The sequence below is a fragment of the Carassius carassius genome, chromosome 21 (assembly GCF_963082965.1).
Source record: "Carassius carassius chromosome 21, fCarCar2.1, whole genome shotgun sequence".
NCBI lineage: Eukaryota > Metazoa > Chordata > Actinopteri > Cypriniformes > Cyprinidae > Carassius > Carassius carassius.
This window is the reverse complement of record NC_081775.1, coordinates 20,670,821-20,694,437: the sequence shown is the minus strand read 5'-3', so window position 1 is coordinate 20,694,437 and position 23,617 is coordinate 20,670,821. Positions and strand designations below refer to the sequence as shown.

General features: G+C 37.6%; 2 protein-coding genes across 5 annotated transcripts; both read left to right on the top strand.

Moving 5' to 3' along the window:
- The first annotated feature begins 2,530 nt into the window (after positions 1–2,530).
- LOC132097815 (tumor necrosis factor receptor superfamily member 14-like) lies at positions 2,531–6,934 on the top strand. Of its 2 annotated transcripts, none has more exons than XM_059503762.1 (8): positions 2,531–3,078; positions 3,203–3,328; positions 3,409–3,564; positions 5,275–5,362; positions 5,443–5,630; positions 5,732–5,766; positions 6,167–6,210; positions 6,687–6,934. In XM_059503762.1, the coding sequence occupies exons 1-8, from the start codon at positions 2,958–2,960 to the stop codon at positions 6,745–6,747; spliced, it is 819 nt and encodes a 272-aa protein (XP_059359745.1). In that variant the 5' UTR covers positions 2,531–2,957; the 3' UTR covers positions 6,748–6,934. The 2 variants fall into 2 exon arrangements, with proteins under 2 accessions (XP_059359745.1, XP_059359744.1); XM_059503761.1 differs by having other exon boundaries at positions 5,714–5,766.
- A 9,125-nt stretch (positions 6,935–16,059) lies between these two features.
- LOC132097192 (tumor necrosis factor receptor superfamily member 14-like) lies at positions 16,060–17,972 on the top strand. Of its 3 annotated transcripts, none has more exons than XM_059502822.1 (6): positions 16,060–16,318; positions 16,455–16,544; positions 16,960–17,085; positions 17,232–17,387; positions 17,508–17,592; positions 17,681–17,965. In XM_059502822.1, the coding sequence occupies exons 1-6, from the start codon at positions 16,273–16,275 to the stop codon at positions 17,940–17,942; spliced, it is 765 nt and encodes a 254-aa protein (XP_059358805.1). In that variant the 5' UTR covers positions 16,060–16,272; the 3' UTR covers positions 17,943–17,965. The 3 variants fall into 3 exon arrangements, with proteins under 3 accessions (XP_059358805.1, XP_059358807.1, XP_059358806.1); XM_059502824.1 differs by having other exon boundaries at positions 17,508–17,596; positions 17,681–17,792; XM_059502823.1 differs by lacking the exon at positions 16,455–16,544 and having other exon boundaries at positions 17,681–17,972.
- Positions 17,973–23,617: the final 5,645 nt, after the last annotated feature.

Sequence of the window (23,617 nt, the reverse complement as noted above, 5' to 3'; positions counted from 1 at the left end):
CTTGCTCACTCTGAGTGCAAAATTTAAACGACGCAAGTCCAAAATCGGACGTAAGCCACCATCTTTTTTGGGCACAACAAAATATTGGCTGTAACAGCCGGACTCCATCTGAGTGGGGAGTACCTCTTCTAAAGCCCCTTTCTCTAGGAGTGACACAATCTCTTGATTTAGAATCGAGGCCTCCCCAGGACGTACCATCGTAGGAAGAACCTCGGTGAAAGGAGGTGGCCCTTTCTGAAATTGGATGGCGTAACTGTGTTAAATGGTGCGTAACAATGAGATGTTGGCCAAGCGTCTCCATGGGGCAAAAAAAATCCACAAGGGGCCTTAATCGCTTGTGACATATTCATTTGATTTTCCTGCATAGGGCCCCGAAACACCTGAGTGTTTCTCTATTGGGAGCCTGAGAATAAGAGGCCTTGGTCGTCGAACTCAGGTCTAGCCATTTGCGTTGTCGTTGGCGAACAGATGGGCAAGACCTAGGACCCAAGTCCTTGCGAGGGAGTAATCTAGGTGAAGGCTCATGGCGCTGAACCTCTTGAGGGCGCTGCAAAGAAAATGAGCGAGAATGACCCTCAGGTGGCTGATGCTCTACTTCCCTAGTCCTGCGTGGAATAAGCTAGCGAAACACGGCAGAGTGTTGTTTAGCAGCTCTAAATTTTTCCACGACAGTCGTGACTGAATCTCCAAACAAGCCATTCTGAGAAATGGCGGCATCCAAAAGAAAAGATTTGTCCTTCTCTTTAATGTCAGTGAGAGTGACACGTCCCAGCCAGGATTTTAATAATGGGCTAAAATATCCAGGTTTTGGCTATTTGCACTGTGCAGGTTGATCGTTGTGTAACATTCATGAGAGTTATAAAGAGCAGAGCAGACAGCTCCTTATGCTTTCGAATCGCTTTCACATGTTTGTTCGTTCGTTTGACTTGAAGCATTGTGGCGCACTTTGTTTTGTTTTTTTTAGATTTGTGCACAGCGACGCTTCAAGTTAATCGAACGAACAAACACTAGTGCATATTTGCATCACTTTGATCGTTCCCTCTAGATCTCGCCGTCTCACACACATTCCCACGATTGGTAGATTATGTACAATTACTGCATGTTATTGGTTAAACTGCTCTGGATGTTTTAGGCAATATTAAAATCCTGGCCGGGATGTGTCCCGTATGAACGGATATGGCCACCCTATTTATCGCGGTCTCGTTTGTATTTGGCCAGTTTGGAGAAAGCTTCGACAAAATCTTGACCAGTCAGGAGTTTGCAATCACAGGAACTTGTACAAACGCAGATGGCGATTTGTTTTACCAACAAGGTCCTTCGCCCAACACATAATTAATTTGCTGAAATAAACTGTATTTTCCTGCACTCAAACCTGCCAATGTAAAGGAAAACACTGTTTATGGCGTTTGAGGTAATTTGTGAATTACCATAGAAATAGGCCCCGTCCACACGGAGACGGAGCTTACCCCAATCCGATCTTTTTTTTCCTTGTCTCAAGAAATATCCGCATCCACACAAAACCACAAAACGTTGTAGTATGTGTAAAAATGCCAGGCCAGCATGTGGCGCTGTAATTCTACCACAGAGATACACTTGACATGTACAGTACTATGCTCATAAACCTTGCGTGTGGTACACAAATGAACATGGAACAATACATTTATTAATCTGTGTTAGTTAATAAAAAGACAATTGTTCAGTGTTTGTTCATGTTTTTGTTGCTGTTACGTGATGTAGTGGTGTCTGACTAGGGTCGAGACATGGGCTGATGATGTCATCGTTTTAGAAAATATATGGATTCGCCGTCCACAAGAAAACACAAAGATGGTGTTTTCAAATTTAACCACTCTGTGACCCGGTTTTAAAAAATTGCGGTTTCAGTCTTCCAAAACGCCGGATCCGTGTGGACGAAACACCTATATATATGTGTGTATTCACAGAAATGCATCTCCGTGTGGACGGGGCCATAGTCTAAATAAAACAATTTGCAATTATTACTGTTATTACACTTGTATACAAAACGTATTATCTTTGTTATAGAGTGCGTGACGTCACATGCACTACTGCTGTTGACAGCAGAAAACCGTGACCCGGTTGTCATGTCGACTGTCACAGCCCTATTGTTTTGATTAGTTTTTTTCCGGCTTGAGCCCCTGCCCTTTTTCTCAATTAATTTTAATTGTGATATTATACATAGGCTACAGTTGCCTGGAATCATCACTAATTGCATTCAACTATATGTTGTTACTGCCTCAGTCTCGCCATATAAAAGTCTGGTTTACTCACTTCATTTCTGATCATTATTCCCTGTTTTCCTTACCTTGTTTTGTCCCATTCCTATCCTTGCCTTGTCTATGTTTTGCTCTATCTATGTTTATTGATTCTGGGCTGTCTCTTGTTTTTTTGTTTGTTTGTTTTTTTTTTAACGTTTGTTTGCTGCCTGCCCTGACCATCGCCTATTTATCTGGATTAATTTTTTGCCTTGCCCCTGCCATTGTTGTTTGCTGTTGTTGACTGCTGTTTGTTACATCAGCTCCTAAATCAACTGCCTGTTCAACTGTTTCAAGTGGAGACATGCAATTCTGTGAACTGATACTGAAATAAATCTAATCCTGGTGTATAGGATTTATACCAGTGAATATAAAGACTCCACAAATGATGAGGAAATGAAAGGGATTCACATTAATTACCTTAACCATCCTTCATGTGTTGATGAACTGGACCCTGGCATACACCGATTTTACTGTGGATTGCTTTCCTTCTTTCTGCACTCACTGCTCTCAATTTTGAACCTACAGAGCTTGATGGCATCACAAGGTTGAGAGTATACAAAGAATCTATGACCAACAATCCACTACATCTAATGTGTTGTTGAAACCATAACAGAGCTTATGAAGTGCGGAGAAGAAACATTTGACTCTGCTTTTAAATAAACCTCTCTTGCACTTTATGTGAACATGATCAATTTAGGGATCATGTTATTCATTTCTGCTACATTGAACTACAAACTGTGTTTCAGTGCATGTGCTCTTGCTGAATATGAGATACATAGAGAATGCTGTCCCATGTGTGCACCAGGTACAGTATACATTGTTTAGCAGCTGTGTAGTGTGACCCAAACTTATATATTTTTTTCAATTGTAATATTTAATTCTTCCATGAATTGTCCCTTCAAATAGATTTTTTTTTTTTACATTTTTAGGAAACCATGTTTATTGGCATTGTACTGTAGACACAAGCACAACTTGTATTCCATGCCCTCCATCAACTTACATTGATGAACCCAATGGATTGGATAAATGTTTTCCCTGCTCTGTGTGTGATGCAGGTAAGTACGTATTTTAAAAAGATGATTTAAATACAGAAATTAGTTCTTCATTTGTTAGTATAATTCTATGATTTTCACAGGAATAGGTCTTAGAATAAAGAAAACTTGCACACGTTCTGCGGATACTATTTGTGAGCCACTGGAGGGATTCTACTGCAATGAGCCAAAGAAAGACAGCTGTAGATTTGCTGTGAAGCACTCTGAATGTTACCCTGGACAATATGTCAAACAAACTGGTAAATATTTTAGAACACAAAGAAACAATGGCCATAGAGTGGAAGGAGTACTAGTTTTACTAAAAATGTTAACTCAGAAACAAGAACAATACCAGTAATACTTGTAATGATAAACTCCCAATAATACAGTCATTAATACAGTCATTACAGTAGTCAATTTGCCTACCATAGGAATAGGAGCACAGAGGATGCAGTATGCACAGTGCTGCACTCTGCACTCACACACCTGGACCATAACAACACGTATGTTAGGATGTTGTTTGTTGACTTCAGTTCAGCATTTAACACCGTCATTCCCTCCAAGCTGACCACAAAACTTGGAGACCTGGACATTAACACCTCCCTCTGCAACTGGATTATGGACTTTCTGACCAACAGGCCTCAGCATGTTCGGTCAGGCCACACCCACTCCATCACCATCACACTTAACACTGGCGTACCACAGGGCTGTGTGCTGAGCCCATTCCTTTACTCCCTTTACACCCACGACTGCAAGCCTGTGCATGAATCCAACTCCATCATTAAGTTTGCAGACGACACCACGGTGATTGGCCTCATCACAGACAACGATGAGACTGCCTACAGGGAGGAGGTACAGCACCTGGCCACATGGTGCACTGACAATAACCTGCTCCTTAACACCAATAAGACTAAGGAGCTCATTGTGGACTTAAGGAAAAAGAAAGGAAGCACGCATGACCCCATCCACATTAACGGGATGGTTGTTGAACGTGTCTCCAGCTTCAAGTTCCTGGGAACCACCATCTCGGAGGAACTGTCCTGGGCCACAAACACCTCCAGCCTGGTCAAGAAGGCTCACCAGCGCCTTTTCTTCCTCAGGACACTGAAGAAGTACCAGCTGTCTTCATCCATCCTGGTGAACTTTTACCGGTGTGCGATCGAGAGCATCCTGACCAGTTGCATCACAGTCTGGTATGGGAACTGCTCAGTGGCTGACCGCAAGGCACTGCAGAGGGTGGTGAAAACTGCCCAACGCATCACAGGGACACCACTTCCTGCTCTTGAGGACATCCAGAGGAAACGCTGTCTACGACGAGCTCGCAGCATTCTCAGGGACTCCTCTCACCCTGACCATTTACTGTTTAACCTCCTGCCCTCCTGGCAGGTGCTTCAGGAGCCTCCGGACAAGGACAACAAGACTCAGGAACAGCTTTTTCCCTAAAGCGGTCTCCTTGCTGAACTCTGCCCTCTGACACCCCCCACACCACACCTCTTCAACACTACATCTGACTGATTTATTTATTAATTTACAACAAGCAAAAAAAACTTGTTATTACTTGCAGTACTGTCTGTTCATCCAGGAACACTGAATAATCCATTTGCACACTAAAATATTTTCTATGCACTTTACTGTCCATTGCAATAGTGTAATTATGTTCATATGTTCATAGTTTTGCCTATAGTGTACATACACTTTTACATAATCCACCTGTATAGTATGTTCATAGCACACCTATCTGTATATCATGCTAATAGTATTTAAAATGTGTAAATTATGTTCATAATTCTTATCTGTATAGTTATTGTACATATTGTAGACCTTGCATATTCTGTACTTACTGCTTATTGCACTTCTGGTTAGATGCTAACTGCTTTTCGTTGCCTTGTACCTTACATGTGCAGTGACAATAAAGTTGAATCTAATCTAATCTAATCTAATCTAATCTAATTATGTTAATATCCTTACAGGAACAGCATTTACTGATACTGTATGTGTTAACTGCATGGAAGGAACTTACTCTAATGGCTCTTTTACTGCCTGTCAACCACATTCAAAGTGAGTGATTAACATAGATTTTCGAGTCTTAAAATAAATTCTAATATGACCAAATATGTTTATAATGTATACATTTATAGTTGTGAGATTAAAGGCCTTAAAGAAATAAAACCAGGAACAAAGTCATCTGATGTGGAATGTGGGAAGTCAGTTCCAATTGCTATCATTGTTGGAGTCGTTGTTGGAGTCGTTGGTGGTGTTTTGATGACAGCTGTTGGGATAAAAATCTATTGCAAACTTAAACAGAAGAGGCAGGCTTCAGACAGAAGTAAGATTGTAATTATTAGAAAAATGTATGTAAAGAATAAAATGTTAAGGTGTATGTTATAATATACTTGTTTTGTGTTTTAGATATAACTTTTTACTCAGTACCAATACCAGAGAGTGGTGATCAGTGTGAACCAGTAAGTGAAAAAATTAAACTGTGTGCATGATAATATTCTATTTGTTTGTATTCTAATTATTAGTATTACTATTATTACAATTTTAAGAAAACAAATAAAAATGTAGTGCATTAAAGGGGTCATATCACAAGGAAACAAACTTTACATGGTATTATGGGATAAAAGAGTTCAGTTTATCTTGATTTTTGCTGTATGCTTTGCAAACAGAATGTAAACCCACTGATATCATCACAGCCAGCAAAGCACCCCTTTATAACATGAGTGCACAAAGCACAGTAGTCATTTGGAAAAATCATGCAAAAATTGTATATAGATATTAGTGATATCATTTTACTCTGGTATTGTGCTATGTGTCAGATGTGGATAGTGAGTTATTTTTAATCACATTAACTTTTCACAGACATCACCAGACTCAGTGACCCCTCTCATATTCAACACTAGTAGGTAAGAGCCTTCTACTTTTACAAAACCTTGCTCTATAGAATAGAACAGTCTTCAAATTTCATAACTTGCTTCTTAGCAGTTGTCAAATATGTTTATTTGCAAAAAGAGCTGAATAAATTCAGTAAAGTCAATAAAATAACTTGATTTTGCATTCTTGAATGCTACCACTATGCTTTGCTGGAATATTTCAGTAAAGGCATGATACTAATATAATAGGTGCAGATGAGTAATATATATATTACTGGTTATGCAAATTGCTTAAAGGTTCATTTTTGTCATCTTGCCCTGGTTGTTATTCCCACTTGGAATGAAGAGCTTTGAAATTCATATAAATGTTTTAACATCTGCCAAATGCATAAAAGTAATGTAATTATTCTGAGCTAAAGTCGTCATATCAGTTGTTTAGGTAAATATACGCCAGCAAAATGTAAGTTTAAAGCAGCACATTTAACTAAACTATGATTTTATCATTTCAGCCCTTCACATCGATCAGCTGCCTGTTCTGTTTCAAGTGGAGACATGCAATGTGTGACCTGATATTGAAAGAAATGTAACCTTGGACTTAAGGAATCCAAAAGTTCTACCAAAGAGCCTAAAGACTCTATAAACAGCTGATTAGCAAATCTAAAGAACTTCATGCTAATTACTGCTTCTATTCTGTGGTGAATGGTAAATGGAAGAGCTGTCACTCGAAGTGATTAATAAAGTATACTCGCACTGTAAAGCAGGTCTTTATTGTCCCTAGCAGCTATATATCATACCAATTATCCACTTTCCATTGGTTGAACTTAAAATACGTTGGAACTCAAAGAAAGTTGGAAAACACTGCATCATCATTATAGTGAAGCGATTGGATCTCCTTTGTCTTGCAGCTTTTGCAAAAAGCATGGAATGCCATGAGGATCACCTCAAGATCTACACGTTGTATTATGTTGTTTGTGGGTTTGTTTGAATCAAGAACACCAGGGGCCCGTTTCAGAAAGGAGGTTAAGTGAAACATTGAGTATGTCAAACCAAAGAAAGTAGGGTAAGTCAAGACCATTTCTGAAAGAGAGGAAACTTATACTCATTAGTATAGAGTCATTTACCATGGTAACTTACTTTATGAACCTAACCTGGTCGGAAGCAGGTTTTCTTCGGTAAACCTGTGATTCTTTCGGTGTCCTCCCTCTTTTTAAAGCGCAAGCGATGTTTAAATACTTAATTCATTGACATAAGGTCATTGTTACATTTGAATCGCCAGGATCGAAGAATCCTTTACAGATAAGTGAAGCATTAAAGAGTAAATTAGGGAACAATGTGTATGCCAAAACAATGTATGATGGAAGCATAATGGTTATATGCAAAGATGATGCAAAAGCCGAATGTAATTTGTATACAAGAGACATGGTTAAAACCACAGCTTGATTTTAAAATACAAGGTTATGAAATAATTTGTAAGGATAGAGATGAAGGATTAGGATGAGGAGTGGCAACATTTATTGAACACGGTTTAAACTATAGAGTTATAAATGTTAATGAAATTGAAGCAGTTATTATAGAAACCTGGACAGAGGGAAGAGGTATCGGAGTGATACCTTTTTATAATCTGTGTGAGAAATTACAAAAAATACAATTAGAAGCGATAGTAGAGCTAAGTGGTAATACAGTAGTGTTGTGTGGAGACTTTAATAGCCACCGTACACTATGGGTTAGTGAAAGCACAAATTCTAATGGTAAAATAATTGAAGAGTTATTGGATGGAAATGGGTTGGTGTGTTTTAATGATGGTTCTGGTACAAGAGTAAATATTGCGAATGGGCATGATTCCATGCTAGACCTCACATTTGTATCAAAGAATATAGCTAATATAAATTTATGGAAGGTATTAAAGAAATCTACAATAGGGAGTGATCATTACCCAATAAGATGTAGAATAGGAATTAGTTTAAAAAAAAACAGAGCAAGAGAATATAGCTAGATGGAAATTAAAAGATGCAGACTGGGAAAGATTCAGCTATATTTGCAGTCAGAGATGAATTAATATGGATAATGTACAAAATGATGTGGAAGAATATAATGCAAAAGTTTGTAATATTATTCATGCAATAGCAACAGAAAGTATACACAACAATAAGGATAAGGAAAGCAGTTCCATGGTGGAATGAAGAGTGCAGAGAAGCTATTGGAAAAGATGTATGGCATACAGATCAGCAAGCCAGCATGTACTGGGAAAAATTGACAAAGTGCAGACACAACTTTGAGAATATGCTGTGGAGCATTTAGAACATCACCTAAAGCTGCCTTGCAGTTAGAAATGGGTGAAATGCCATTAGAAGAAAGACTAATGCAATTAAAAATGGATTACTGGGTATCTTTAAAAGGACACAATAGTAAACATCCAACTAAGGTGATTTTTTGAAGAATGCTCGGAACGTGAGAAGAACAAGTATAAAAGCATTGGTTTGATAGCAGGAGAAATGGCACAAACAATGGATTTAGTAAATAGCAAATATAGTGATGCAGTGGCTATAGCTCCACTCCCACCGTGGTTATTTAATATGCCTGCAGTAGACATGTATCTACTAGAAGTGGACAAATCTAAAAGTGGTGCAGTCAATTAAATAAATCAGTATATTAAACGGTATACTGTAATACTATGACAACGTACAAATTCATACAGATGGATCAAAAGATCCAGAATCAAATAAGACAGGAGTAGCAATGGTCATACCACAACAAGAAGTAATTATTGCAAAAAGAACACCAGACTACTTATCTGTATATACTACTGCTATTGTTTTAGCTTTACATTGGTTAGAAGATGCACAGACTAAGAAAGCAGTGTTATGCTCCGATTCACTGGCGGCTCTAAGAAGTATTTAGTCGGGACAATCAATTAACAAGATATTACAATAGAAATCATGCAACTGCTATATAGACTTCATGCTCATGACAAAGTTGTTTCATTTTTATGGATTCCAGCACATGTTGGAATAGATGGAAATGAAATGAAAGATAAACATGCTAAGAGATAGGTGAATAAAAATGTTGTAGAAATTGATTTAAAAATCAGCAAAGCAGAAGCAAAGACAATTATTAAGCAAGCTGTAATTAAATCTTGGCAACATAAATGGGATACGGAGAAGACAGGTAGACATCTGTATAAAATCCAAAAAGAAAGTGATTTAAAAAGAAGAGAAGAAGTAATAATAGCAAGATTAAGATTAGGACATTCATCGTTAAATGGAAATTTATATAAAATCAGGAAACATCCTTCTGGATTATGTAGATTTTGTGATGAAATGAAACAGTGGAGCATATTTTATTACAGTGTAGAGCATATAGTAAAGAGAGACAGATGCTGGAAACAAAGTTACAATCAGAAGGTGCAAATAATATGACATTATAACTAATATTAGGTAATAGAAAATTCAGAAGAATGATAATAAATTATCTTATAGACACAGGAATCTTCATAAGAGTATAAGGATTAATTGTATTTAAGTAAGTGTATTTTTTATTTATTTTTAATATATACATTAAGGCTTCTCATTGTCACTCCACACTCCAGTTCAGTTGGTGTCGGTAATTCACAAAAAGTTGGCTTGCCCACCGCCAATAAACAGTAAAAGAAGAAGAAGAAGAAAAAGAAGTCTCCATTTTAGTTTCTCTCCGAGGAGATGTTAGTCTCACGTCTTAGAATGGGTCACACTGGTTTAAATACAACATTGCACAATAGGAAAACATCCCACTGGATTATGCACTGAGTGTAATGTGCCAGAGACAGTGGAGCATATACTGTTAGAATGCAAAAATTATGAAGAAGATCAGGCAGAATTAAAGGCACAGATGGATGAACAAAGCATGACACTTGAGCATTTATTAGGGAAATCATCTGGGAGTATGCACAATTTATTAATTTTGTTTTTGTAAAACACTGGGTTAAGTGAAAGAATTTAATAGGAAGGAATTGTCTTTTGTAAAGGTTTTATATAAGTTTTTATTTCTATTTATTTACTTATTTAATTTTTCTTCACCTATCCTTTGATGTCATTCTAATACCCACACTCCAGTCTAGTAGGTTGCGGTAATGCACCTTTGAGATTAGTTGCCAACCGCCATTAAACCCGAAAGAAGAAGAAGAAGTTTTTTCTCCGGTCACACTCCAGTACAGCCGTTACACATCATAGGTGCGTTCCGTTCGACCGTAAGTGCACTGCGAAATGGACTTCACAGGGTATTCCGCCATTTTAAGATTCCAATCCGAAGGGAGCGAACATGTTCAGTTCGAAGGGCACTGCGCACGGCACAGGGAATAACAGGGCTTGTATCTATGGGCTTCTCTCTTGACGTCTCCCCGATTGCCTGCGAGCTTCTCCTCCTGTCTGTATGGTAATTTCTCTACTGTGCGACAGAGAGTCGAGTGGTTATGGCGCAATCGTTAGCCTATTTTTTTAAAAAACTGTTTCTACGGGGCCATAATGTAACATAGAAGGTAATGGAGCCCTTTATACATTGTCGTGTATCTTTAGAAATAAATAATGGAAAAATTGAGTCTTTAAACGCCTCAGATGTAAAATTATTCGCTGTCAAAGTGACGCCAAAATGAATGGGAGTCAATGGGATGCTAACGCAAGTTCTGCTACAAGATGGCGACACACGGCCGACTTCAACTTCCGGTCGACTTCGTTCCCGCCTGGGAATAAGGGAACATCGATACATCACTTCACAGGAAGTGGAGAGCGATTATCCCCCAACTGTCATTGCGCGCAGCACGTCATCACCAGTCAGAACGGCCGTCTTCGCTGTCGTTGTTCATATTAATAACGGATTGTAAAAAAGTATGATAATGTAAAAGCGACTAGAAGCAGACGAGGCTCTGACATTTTTCTTTATTTTACTTTATTTACCTCAGTGTTTACTATACGGATGTGCGCGGGAAGAAGAGACCGCTATGCAATTATATGACCATTTATTAAAAACACATTTAGGCTATACACAGTTAACCAAATAAAAGTTTATTTTCAGATTTTCATGACTGTTACAGCAGAGGTTAATTAAAGTGTATAATAAACATACGTTTTTCATTATATAGTACTCAATGTTTTTTTTATTGTATAGTGTACATATTTTAAATGTGATTGTAAATAAAAATTAAAATATGAATGTAGTCCTATATATTTATGTTATATCATAATCTGCGCGACCCCATCGGTGACTTTTTTTGATGACGTTTGCAGGGCGTTCCAAATGAGCGGTTATTGTCATTGAAGTCCACTTCAACTAGTGATGGGCATTTCGGCTCTTTTTCGTGAGCCGGCTCGTTTGACTCTGCGCACTGAAAAGAGCCGACTCTTTTGGCTCACAAACGGCTCTTTAAAAACAATAATGTTTTGACTATGATAGGTGTGAAAACAATTCTAATTAAATTATTAAATGAAATCAGACTCACAATTTCTTTAAAAATGCATTGATTTGTTATGAAAAAAGAATACTATTAAACATTTTCATTTAAATTACAACTTTTGAATGTATAGAAACAACAACATTACTAAACAAATACAATCTAAATCTGAACAACATAATATAACCCATATTAAAGAAAAATAAATAACTAAAAGGATTAAACTGGTCCTTCTTTTTTGGCATGTTATATAACCAGTATGAACTATCTCACTAGTTATGTTTTGTATAACTAGCATGAACACACACACACACACACACACACACACACACACACAATGCTGATCATATTTTTATTTTATGAGAGATTTGCATTCAGAAATGCAAGCTGCCTTACTTTCGAGGGACTGATGATCATTAAAATGATTCCAAATGCGGCTGTGCTTCCGACTCATTTTCCTGCTTTTGTTTTGTTTTCAAAAGCTGTTGTGTTTTTCCTCTCCTCTCCTCTGAGTTTGACACCGTGTGTGTGGTGTGTGTGTGATGGCTTGGCCCCTCCCTCATGCCGTATAATTGGTTGACACCTCGTGTATGATTGACAGGAACAGAATGTGAGGCTGATCAGACCGTCGTTGTTCTTTGAATTAGTCAGTAATAAAAATAAAATAAAATGCATGAATTATTTCATTATTACATAATGATTTAATTTCTATAGGCTATATTTTTTTAAAATAGAGTCGGCTCTTCAGGTATGCGAGCCAGCTCCCATCGTTCACCTACAAGAGTCAGCTCTTAGAGTCGGCTCATTCGCGAACGACTCGTCACTTACTTCAGATGATATACCGTGCTCAGGGAGTAGGGAGCAGTGAACACTGCGTAGGGACCCTGTCGAATGGAACGCAACTCTAGAAAGAAGAAGAAGAAGAAGAAGAAGAAGAGGTGGAGTGATAACGTTAATAAAATATGATGGAACTTATAAGAAAGTTGATGTGGAGGAAGAATGCGAGTCAGTAGTAGTAGATGTTTGGGCAGGAACACAAAAAATAGAATAATTCATTTTTACAATCCATGTAAAAGATTAAATAAATGAAGCTTTGACTAAAATAGTGGGATGACATAAGTCTAATCTGGTGTGGTGTGGAGATTTTAACGCACACAATACATTATGGGGTAGTATACAAACCGATAATAATGGAAAGGAAGTGGAGGAATTTTTGGAAACAAATAATTTGTTATGTATAAATGAAGTGCTACTAGAAATATCTAAAAATATCTAAAATGGATATTGGAATGATTTCTAGATGGAGATTTAAATCAGCTGATTGGGACATATTTCAAGAAAAAAGTGAACAAAATTTAATTAACTTAAGTTGTGATGTAGAGCAATATAACAATAAAATCTGTGAAAGTCTTTGTAAAGTTGCAGAGGAAGTAATAGGAAAAAGTATAGGTAGATTAAAGAAGAAAAATGTACCTTGGTGGACCGTTGAGTGTAGTGAGGTAATTAAAATAAGGAATAGATTTTTAAAGAAAGTAAGGAAATCATATTCATTTGATGTTTTTATATTGTATAAAAGTATAGTAAGGAAAGTTATATGTGCAGCTAAAAGAAAGTACTGGAAAGAATACTGTGACAAAATAGGTAAAAATATAAACATTAGCGAGATATGGGGAATAAAAAGGAAAATGGGGGGAATACAAAAATCTAATAGAATTCCAGTTTTGATAAGTGAAAATAATCAAATCATTCGTAATAAAGAAAAGGCTGAGGTGTTGGCAGAAGCATTTGTAAAGGTGCATAGCAATAGCAATATTTCAGATAATATGAGGGAATTAAGAGAAAAAATGGTAAGAGATAATCAAAAAATGTTAGATAAAAAATAATTAACAGAGGGTACTATGGATGCTGTTTTTACGTTATATGAGCTCAAGCAGGCCTTGGAAGGAGTTAAACATACGTCACCGGGAAAAGATGAAATATGTTATGAAATGATTAAACATCTTTCAGATAATGGATTAAATGTTATTTTAAGACTTTATAATGAAATATGGAGGCAAGGGAGACTTCCTAGCTCATGGAAATTAGGTAAAGTGGTGTCAATAGCAAAACCTGGGAAAGATAATACGGTTCCAGCTAATTATAGACCAATAGCGTTAACATCTCTAACCTGTGTAAAATAATGAAAAGAATGGTTATATCACGTTTATCATATCTTTTGGAAACTAGAAAGTTATTAAATGCATATCAGAGTGGGTTCAGGAAAGGACATAGCACCATAGATGCAGTAATTTGCTTAGAAAATTAAATCAGGAAAGCTCAAGTAAGAAAAGAAATGGTCCTAGTAATATTTTTCGATACCGAGAAAGCTTATGGCATGGTATGGAAGGAAGGGCTTTTAATTAAATTAGGTCAAATGGGCATTGATGGGAAGTTTTTTATTTGGATTATGGATTTCTTAAAAGAACGGAAAATACATGTAAGGGTATAAAGAATACTCTGATACCTATGTAATTGATAACGGAACTCCTCAAGGCAGCGTTTGCAGTCCTGTACTTTTTAATATTATGATAAATGGTATATTTGAGGAAATAGGATCAGAAATAGGAAGGTCATTATAAGCAGATGATGGAGCCTTATGGGTAAGAGGAAGAAATTTATGTGGGGATTTCGTCTTTCAGTAGCAAAAACTCAAGTAATTTGTTTCTCAAAAAAGAGGAAATCCCCTGAAGTTAAATTAAAGTTATATGAGCAAACTTTAGAGCAAGTGTCTATTATTAGATATTTGGGAGTATGGATGGACTCAAAGCTAATATTTGGAGCACATATTCAAAAGGTAATCGATAAATGTAAGAAAGGAGTTAATGTGTTGAGATGTTTGGCAGGACTGGACTGGGGTGCCACAAGACACTCACTAAAGAGAGTATATTGTGCATTAATTAGATCATCGATTGATTATGGAAGGATAATTTATGGATCAGCATCAAATACTTTGCAAAAAAAATTGATACAATTCAAAGTCAAGCACTAAGGGTTTGCTGTGGAGCTGTTAGAACATCTCCTCTAGCATCACTGCAGATAGAAATGGGAGAGATGCCCTTGGATTTACGTGAGCTACAGCTAAAACTGGTCTACTTGTCGAATATTAAAGGTCATTTTTTAAACCATCCAGTTAAATATGTTTTGGGAAACTGCTGGGAATATGAACAATCACAGGTTAAAAACTTTGGATGGATAATAGAAAAGAAAACTCAGCAAATAGGTATTAATTATGGTAATATTAGTCCTAGCATTGCCAGTATCTCCACTCCAGTTTTTCCTCAATGCCTTCTGTGGATCTCCAGATATTTAAAATATAAAGGATACACAAAATCAAGTTCCTAAAGCGGTACAGCAGCATCTTGAGAGTGAATATTTCTGTTTTTTACAAATATACACCGATGGTTCCAAAGACCCAGTAACTAAGAACAGCTGCAGCTATGTATATCCCTCTTTCTAAGTATAAAGCTGCAAAAAGAATCACTAATAATATATCTGTATATACTGCAGAGATGGTGGCTATTTTGATAGCATTACAATGGGTTGAAGAAGTTAAACCATCTGCAGTAGTAATTTTCTCGGATTCATTTTCAGTTCTTACTAGTTTAATAAGTGGGAAATCAGATTCAAGACAAGATTTATTAATAGAAGTTTTACAAAATCTACTGTGTCAATTAAGACTTTCAGCAGTATTTTTATGGGTGCCAGCTCATGTTGGTGTGGAGGGTAACGAGGATGTGGACAAGATAGCCAAACAGGCCCTTAAACACAATGTTATTGATTTAGAAATACCTTTGGGTAAATCTGAAATGAAAAGTTTAATTAAAACCGCTAATAAAAATATGTGGCAGGAGAGGTGGGATAAAGGAAATAAAGGTCGACATCTGTATAAAATACAAAAACAAGTTGGTTTAGTTAGAATTAGTTATGGCGACAAAAAGGAAGATACAGTCATTTCTCGTCTAAGAATTGGTCATTCTGCCCTCAACAAATCACTTCAAATGATAGGGACACATGGTTCTGGTCAGTGCAATAAATGTGGATTTCCAGAAACTGTAGAGCATGTAATAATCAATTGTATGGCATATGAAAGGGAAATAATTAAATTAAAAAACGATTTAATTTCTGTTGGCATAAATTCTTTAACTTTGCCCAATATACTTAATAGTTCTTTCAAAGGATATGAAGTTCTTGTTTTGTTTTTTGAAAGCAACTAATTTATATAAGAAAATATGGAAAGGTAGGGTAGGTGGTAGTAATAAAAAAAAAATTCTTCACTTTGTATTTTTTTTTCTCTCCTGTTTACGTCTGATATCAATGCCTCACACTCCATCCCAGTAGGTGGCGGAATATGCACCAAAGCTGGTTTTCTAACCGCCATTAAACGTTAAAGAAGAAGAAGAAGAAGAAGAAGAAGAAGAAGAAGAAGAACCACACCCTGGCCTGTGCACTCACTTTTTTTCACTTTACGTCCAATTTTTTGAATATATGACGTATTGGATTGATTGAATACGTCAAATGGACAAATACGGTATTTGATGCCATGACTACATACATTAATGTTTTCGGGATATTGAAGAAGCGCCTTCAGTCTACCAGCCAACGAAATCATAACGTCGTCATAAGAAACAAGCAACAAAATGGTGGAAAGACTCAACATGAAAGCGAGTGTTTTGTCCGTATTTGGTAGGTGATGGTCAGTACACGATTATGTTCTGATCGAAACGATCCCCTGGTCATATTTGAATTAATTACAAAACATTACAAATGCCCAAAATAGGTATGTGGTACAACGTTGAGTAACTTATTTTTATCTTCACAGGTATTTGTTCATTTCTTACATATGGAAATACATGCGGTCAAAGTGAATATAAATCTGCTGATGGAGAATGTTGTCCAATGTGTAATTTGGGTAGGTTAACTAACCAGTAACTTAAAGCACAAACAATGAGAAACAATTCTGCGTATTGTGTGCAATACACAAAATACCATAAAATCACCTACAAAATGTCATATATACTAAACTCTTTATATACAAGGTGCAGTCATAACCAAAATAATTCAAAATTCATAGATACCATTTGTGTGTAATTATCTTTGGGTGCAGATCTGCATCTTTCCAGATAACGTTACCTTTTACCACTTCGTCTCCTCTTCAGTAGCGTGCACTGCAGGTAAACGTCATTACTTGACGTCTGTGACGAGGAAGGGCACTATGGTATAGCCTTCTATTGGTCCATGGAGATGGACTCAAACTTTTAGTCCAGGAGAATCTTGAATTGCTTTGTAACCTTAGTCTTGTGTGTTAATAAATTTGTTTTTTGCAGGGACAGTAGTTTACCGTCACTGCACTGGTGATTCCAGTACCACATGTATACCCTGCACTCCAGGAACATTCATGAGTCAACCCAATGGGCTTGATAAATGCTTCCCATGCAAACACTGTGCTGAAAGTATGTTTATATATATTATATATATATATATATATATATATATATATATATATATATATATATATATATATATATATATATAAATCTCCAAAATTTATAATTTAACATTATTGTCTATGTAAATGTGTTGCTATATGTGCTCTTAGGTCAAGGACTTTACATCCAGAGTAAATGCACTACAATAGAAAACACCATCTGTGATGTACTCCATGGATATTACTGCATTGATTACTCCGATTCACAGTGCCTTCATGCTGAAAAACACAGTGTTTGTAAACCAGGACAAGAAACAAAAACACCAGGTAGTGTTTCTGAATGCTCAAAGCCAATGTATATTTTTCCTCACATAATTTGAAGTCTATGAATCTCACTACAGTTTAAGGTTCTTTCAGAAAATGCTTACTCTCTGTGTCTGCTTGAAGGAACAAAGACATCAGATACAGAATGTGTGGACTGTGCTCCTGGGTTTTATTCTCCATCTGGGCTGAACTGCACCAAATGGACAAAGTAGGTAAATGTTTTTTTTTGTTTTTGTTTTTTGCTATGTCTTGTTGGAATTTTTATTGTTTATTCAGTATTTCCATTTTTTTCTAAGCTGTGCAGCCAGAGATGATATTAAAGCTGAAGACGGGAGTCCTGTAAAAGATGTCACATGTGTACAGAAGAACAGGAAAAGATATCTTCTTGTAGCTTTATGTCCCCCTGTCATATGTGCAGTTGTTATAGCAGCATTATACAGAAGGATACACTCAGAAGTTCAGACAGTCAGTAATGGTGAGTGGATACAGAATTGTTTTTTACTTTTAGCAATTTTATTGAAAGGCAAAAAAACTTTATTTTATATTGCTGTGTTTTAATGCTTATTGCACTACAGTTCCTATGTTTGTTTTACATTAAACTATAAATGTAATTTCTTTTGTAATGTTTTGCAGGTGATAAAATATATAAGGTAAGTTTCAAACTCTGCCTTGTTTATATGATGCCATTTATTAATTTATTTATGATTCATTATGAGTCTCGGGCCACATTGTCATATTATGCTCCGTTTTTATTTTTTGTGTGGCAAACTGGTGTAATTGTAATCTGTTTGTTAGAACTAATATGCTTTTGTTCAGTTTTCTACATTTTTGTCTGTTTTGATGTACATACAAGAACATTTAGGATTTTTCTGATTTTGTTGTTTTATTTTTCAGTCTCCCATTGAGGAAACACCTAAAACATCAGGCCAACCACCGTAAGAACAACCAACTTCCTTTAGTATTTTTTCCCTAAATGTGTTTGGCAGTGTGCTAAAAATCAATTGTTTATTGTTTGTTTACAGGGAGGAAAACAATGAGGATCCAACAGATGATACATGAAACTGTCTATTACTTTTCCTGCTATTACAGCGCACTGTGATGGAAAAGAACTGTGTAGGATGTTGGACTTGGATTCCCCTGGGATGGCGTTCATCGACAACCAGCAATCAATGTGAACAGGAGCAGACATTTTAATGTTGCTGCTGCTGGATGGTTTGTTGCTTATTGTTGATAACATCCACAACACAGATCTTAACAACAGAGAGCACACTGGATCACTACAGTTTTGACAGCTGAGACAATATGGGGATTAATTTTCACTGAAATTGACGAGAGTGTAGGATGGGGAACATTAAAGAGATAGAGGAGAGGTCAGTGTGCTGGGGTGCAGCAGAAAGTCCAGGCCAGAAGTAACCAACTGCCTCTACTAACAGTGTTCTCTGCCAAAACACAGTCTCTCTCCATGCAACTATCAGAGTTTCAATCGGCTATAAGGTATTTACAGAGTCTAGAGACATTTGTTTGCTATATTTTACAGAAATATGGCTTTAAGGGATAGTTCAATCAAAAATGAAAACTCTGTCATTAATTACTCATATCATTCCAAACCCATAAGACCTTCATTCATCTTCTGAACCAACCATCTACATTTTGTTTTCCTAATTAATGTTGTTTAGCTCTGACACAATCTTTTTTGTTTAAAGCGCTATATAAATAAAGGTGACATTGCGAGTAAATCACTCGCATATGCGACTAAATCTTCACTCTGGGCGACCAAATGATGTCTAATATTGCCAATGGCTAATAAATTCTCAGATTTTACTCGCCAGTGTGTGAGTTGCAGACAAAGTGTAAGTTTAGCACAGATATATGTTCACTCGCCAAACACTCTCTGACTGAGAGCTTCAGAGTTTTTCTCTCCATCAAGTGATCTGCCATGTTTCTTAGTTCATCTGAATGGATGCACAGTTTGACGTACCGTAAACTCTACTGTAAAGCCACTTGTCGTCGCTTTGGTGTGAGCAGAGAGCGAGAGACTCTTGCATGCAGAATTGATGCGCTACATGTAAACGATATACTTAGTTGGAATTTCCTGTCATAATAACGGAGCCTATGAATTGTTTTCAGCTTTTAAGAACTGTCGGGTTTTCTGGTAGTGGGCGGAGCTAATGCGCAAACGACAATCTCATTGGCTGGTGCTCACCTATTATTGTCCATGTTTTGATTTCAGTAAATCAGTTCGAGCGAACGCACAACCTGATTACTTTTATTATTTTTATTTATTTTTTGTACAGAAACACTGAATGACAAAGTACCACCACCAGTCCAGTTAAAATGTTCAGTTGAAATTTCTATGCATTTGTATTCTAATTACCGTATTTTCAGATGAACTACTTTTTGGATGAATTAGATGTGTTGCTCTCAACCTTTTCTGAGGATAGTACTCCCCTAGTTATGCTTGGAGATTTCAACATCTATCTAGATAAACCTCTGTATGCTGATTTCCACACTCTGCTTGCCTCTTTTGATCTCAACCGAGTGTCAACTACTGCTACTCACAAATCAGGCAACCAACTGGACCTTATTTATACACGACACTGCTCTACTGATCATGTTCTGGTTACTCCACGGCACACGTCGGATCACTTCCTCCTCACTCTTAACCTCAACATGGTCCCTGACACTTCACTTACCCCTCCACATGTGATCTTTCCACGTAACCTACGCACACTTTCACCCTCCCGGCTATCTGCAATATGGCGCTTTTCCACTACACAGTACCAGCTCGGCTCGCCTCGACTCGGCTCTGTTTGGTTTTCCACTGTGTAAGAGTTGTACCTGTACCGGCTTCCAGGTACTTTTTTTCGTACCACCTCCGGCGAGGTTCCAAGCGAGCTGAGGCGATACTATAATGTGACTTGAAAACACAGCAGACTGCTGATTGGTCAGAGAGAATTGTCACTATTCACTGCGTCATCATTACACGCGCCAGCAATAGTATCCAGAATAACCCCGCCATTTTTAAAAAGTTTGGCCAGAGATTGCGTGATATATCCAATATATCCCGAGGATCAAAAACAACATGCACTCGACTTCCTCCATTGTCCTGTGTGTGTGGGTAGCGGGTGTGTGTCGCGTAGAAGATTACGTCACGGCAGTTTCCTGCAGCGTCGCTATGACAACCAGGTACTATTGTGGAGGTACTATCTGCAATGGAAAACGGAGCGAAAAGCGAGCTGAGGCGAGTCGAGCTGGTACTGGTAATGGAAAAGCGCCAATAGTTTCATCTTCACTTCCTTCCCCTAAACTGTTTGCATCTTTGGATGCTAACAGTGCTACTGATACTTTCTGCTCCACTCTTACATCTTGTTTAGACACTGTTTGCCCCTTATCTTCCAGGCCAGCCCGTAACACCCCTTCTGCCCCTTACTTATCTGATGTTTTACGCGAACACCGTTCTAAGCTTAGAGCTGCTGAAAGGGTGTGGCAAATCCAGAAATACTACTGACCTTAATACGTATCAGTCACTCTTATCTTCTTTCTCTGCTAATGTCTCCACTGCTAAAATGACATACTACCATAACAAAATTAACAATTCGTCTAACTCTCGCATGCTTTATAAAACATTTTTCTCACTTCTTTGTCCTCCTCCTCCCCCTCCTGCTTCATCTCTAATAGCTGACGACTTTGCAACGTTTTTCATTAATAAAATTAAACACCGTGCACAATTTTCCACACCCCAATCAGTCAAGCTCATATCACCAGCAAACTTACACTCATTTACATCCTTCTCTTCACTCTCTGAGGCAGACGTCTCAGAACTCATCCTTTCTAATCACCCTACAACTTGCCCGCTTGATCCTATTCCATCTCATCTCCTTCAAGCCTTTTCTCCTGCAGTTGTACCTGCACTCACTCACATCATCAACACATTCCTCCACACTGGTGTTTTTCCCTCATCATTTAGACAGGCACGTATAACTCCACTACTTAAAAAACCCAACCTCAATCCATCTCTTTTAGAGAACTACAGACCAGTTTCCCTTCTTCCTTTCATTGCAAAAACACTTGAACGAGCTGTGTTCAACCAAGTCTCTACATTTCTCACACACAACAACCTCCTTGACAGCAACCAATCTGGCTTTAGAAGTGGACATTCAACTGAGACTGCCTTGCTCTCAGTTGTTGAAGCTCTAAGACTGGCAAGAGCAGAATCCAAATCTTCAGTACTTATCCTGCTTGATCTGTCCGCTGCTTTTGACACGGTTAACCACCAGATCCTCCTATCAACCCTACTGGCAAAAGGCATCTCAGGAACCACACTTCAATGGTTTGAGTCTTACCTATCAGATAGGCCCTTCAAAGTATCTTGGAGTGGTGAGGTGTCCAAGTGACAACATCTAACTACTAGGGTGCCTCAGGGCTCAGTTCTTGGACCACTTCTCTTCTCTGTCTACATGGCATCATTGGGTTCTGTCATTCAGAAACATGGCTTTTCATACCACTGCTATGCTGATGACAGTCAACTCTAACCTCTTATTCCATCCTGATGATCCGACGGTAGCTATTCGCATCTCAGCTTGTCTAACAGACATTTCTTCCTGGATGATGGACCATCACCTTCAACTCAACCTTGCCAAGACAGAACTGCTTGTGATTCCAGCAAACCCATCATTTCATTACAATTTCACCATCAAGTTAGGCACATCAACCATAACTCCTTCAAAAACAGCTAGAAGCCTTGGAGTTATGATTGATGATCAGCTGACTTTCTCAGACCACATTGCTAAAACTGTCCGATCCTGCAGGTTTGCTTTATTCAACATCAAGAAGATCAAGCCCTTTCTTTCGGAACATGCTGCATTCGGAACATGCTGCTGTCCAGGCTGGACTATTGTAATGCCCTCTTGGCAGGTCTTCCAGCCAATTCTATCAAACCTTTACAATTAATTCAGAACGCGGCAGCAAGATTAATTTTTAATGAGCCAAAAAGAATACATGTCACACCTCTGTTTATCAATTTGCACTGGCTTCCAATAGCTGCTCGTATAAAATTCAAGGCATTGATGTTTGCCTACAAAACTACCACTGGCTCTGCACCCATTTACCTAAATTTGTTACTTCAGACTTATGTGCCCTCTAGAAGCTTGCGTTCTGCAAGTGAACGTTGCTTGATTGTGCCATCCCAAAGAAGCACAAAGTCACTTTTACGGATGTTTAAATTAAATGTTCCCTCCTGGTGGAATGACCTCCCCAACACTATCCGGACAGCTGAGTCCTTAGCCATCTTCAAGAATCGGCTTAAAACACATCTCTTCCATCTTTATTTGGACTGCAATAATGTATACATGTAAATATGCATTTCTTTGATATGTGCACTATGGTAATGTAAACATGTAAATGACTTTACGTAATGTAAATCTATAAATATAAAATATATAAGTAACTCTGATAGTGTTAAACATTTCCTGTACAACATTGCTGTGTGTATATAAAAAATTATGTTCGCTATGGACAATCTAGCAGACAGATGTTTCAAGGCTGTGACCAACAAGTGGCAGATGTGGCGGTGAAGGGGCATCTAGATCAGTGGTCTCAAACTACATTCCTGGAGAGCCACAGCTCTGCAGAGTTTAGCTCCAAACAGCTCCAAATCACACCTGCTTGGAAGTTTCTATTAATCCTGAAGACCTTGATTAGCTGGATCAGGTGTGTTTTGATTAGGGTTGGAGGAAAAACTGTAGAGCTGTGGCCCTCCAGGAATTGAGTTTGATACCAATGATCTAGATGGTGAATGATGTTTCAGGTTTTTTCTGATGTTATGACAACACACTCCCAGCCTAAACTTTTCCAAAGGCAGAATCCACCAATGAATCCTAACAAAACATCTGGTAAGGGTACTCCTGAAATAAAAATGAAAAAGTATTAAATTTCCTAATTTTTAATCTGTACTTTGACCTTTTGATATTTTTACATTATATTAATCTTCCTTAGTATGTTTGAATTACTTGACCTAGTGTCACTGTACCAAACTTTCAGTATTCTTTACCTTTACCAGTGAAAATCCATGGTTCTTGGTACCAATTTCGGTACCAAAGCAAAACACAAAACATGCTAATTAAAAATTTGACTATAATTTAATCCAAACTGTGTACATATTTAAAGCCAAGTATACCTACTAAATTAGCTAAAAAAAAAAATCTCAGAACTGCTTTTCTGACTGCTGTGACACA

Excerpts from the sequence above, each read along its gene's own strand:
- LOC132097815 (XM_059503761.1), top strand. The coding sequence starts at position 2,958 with ATGATCAATTTAGGGATCATGTTATTCATTTCTGCTACATTGAACTAC. Across the intron at positions 3,329-3,408 it reads CTGCTCTGTGTGTGATGCAG|GAATAGGTCTTAGAATAAAG; the intron begins GTAAGTACGTAT and ends TGATTTTCACAG. Across the intron at positions 3,565-5,274 it reads ACAATATGTCAAACAAACTG|GAACAGCATTTACTGATACT; the intron begins GTAAATATTTTA and ends ATATCCTTACAG.
- LOC132097192 (XM_059502822.1), top strand. The coding sequence starts at position 16,273 with ATGGTGGAAAGACTCAACATGAAAGCGAGTGTTTTGTCCGTATTTG. Across the intron at positions 16,319-16,454 it reads GAGTGTTTTGTCCGTATTTG|GTATTTGTTCATTTCTTACA; the intron begins GTAGGTGATGGT and ends TTATCTTCACAG. Across the intron at positions 17,593-17,680 it reads AACTGCACCAAATGGACAAA|CTGTGCAGCCAGAGATGATA; the intron begins GTAGGTAAATGT and ends TTTTTTTCTAAG.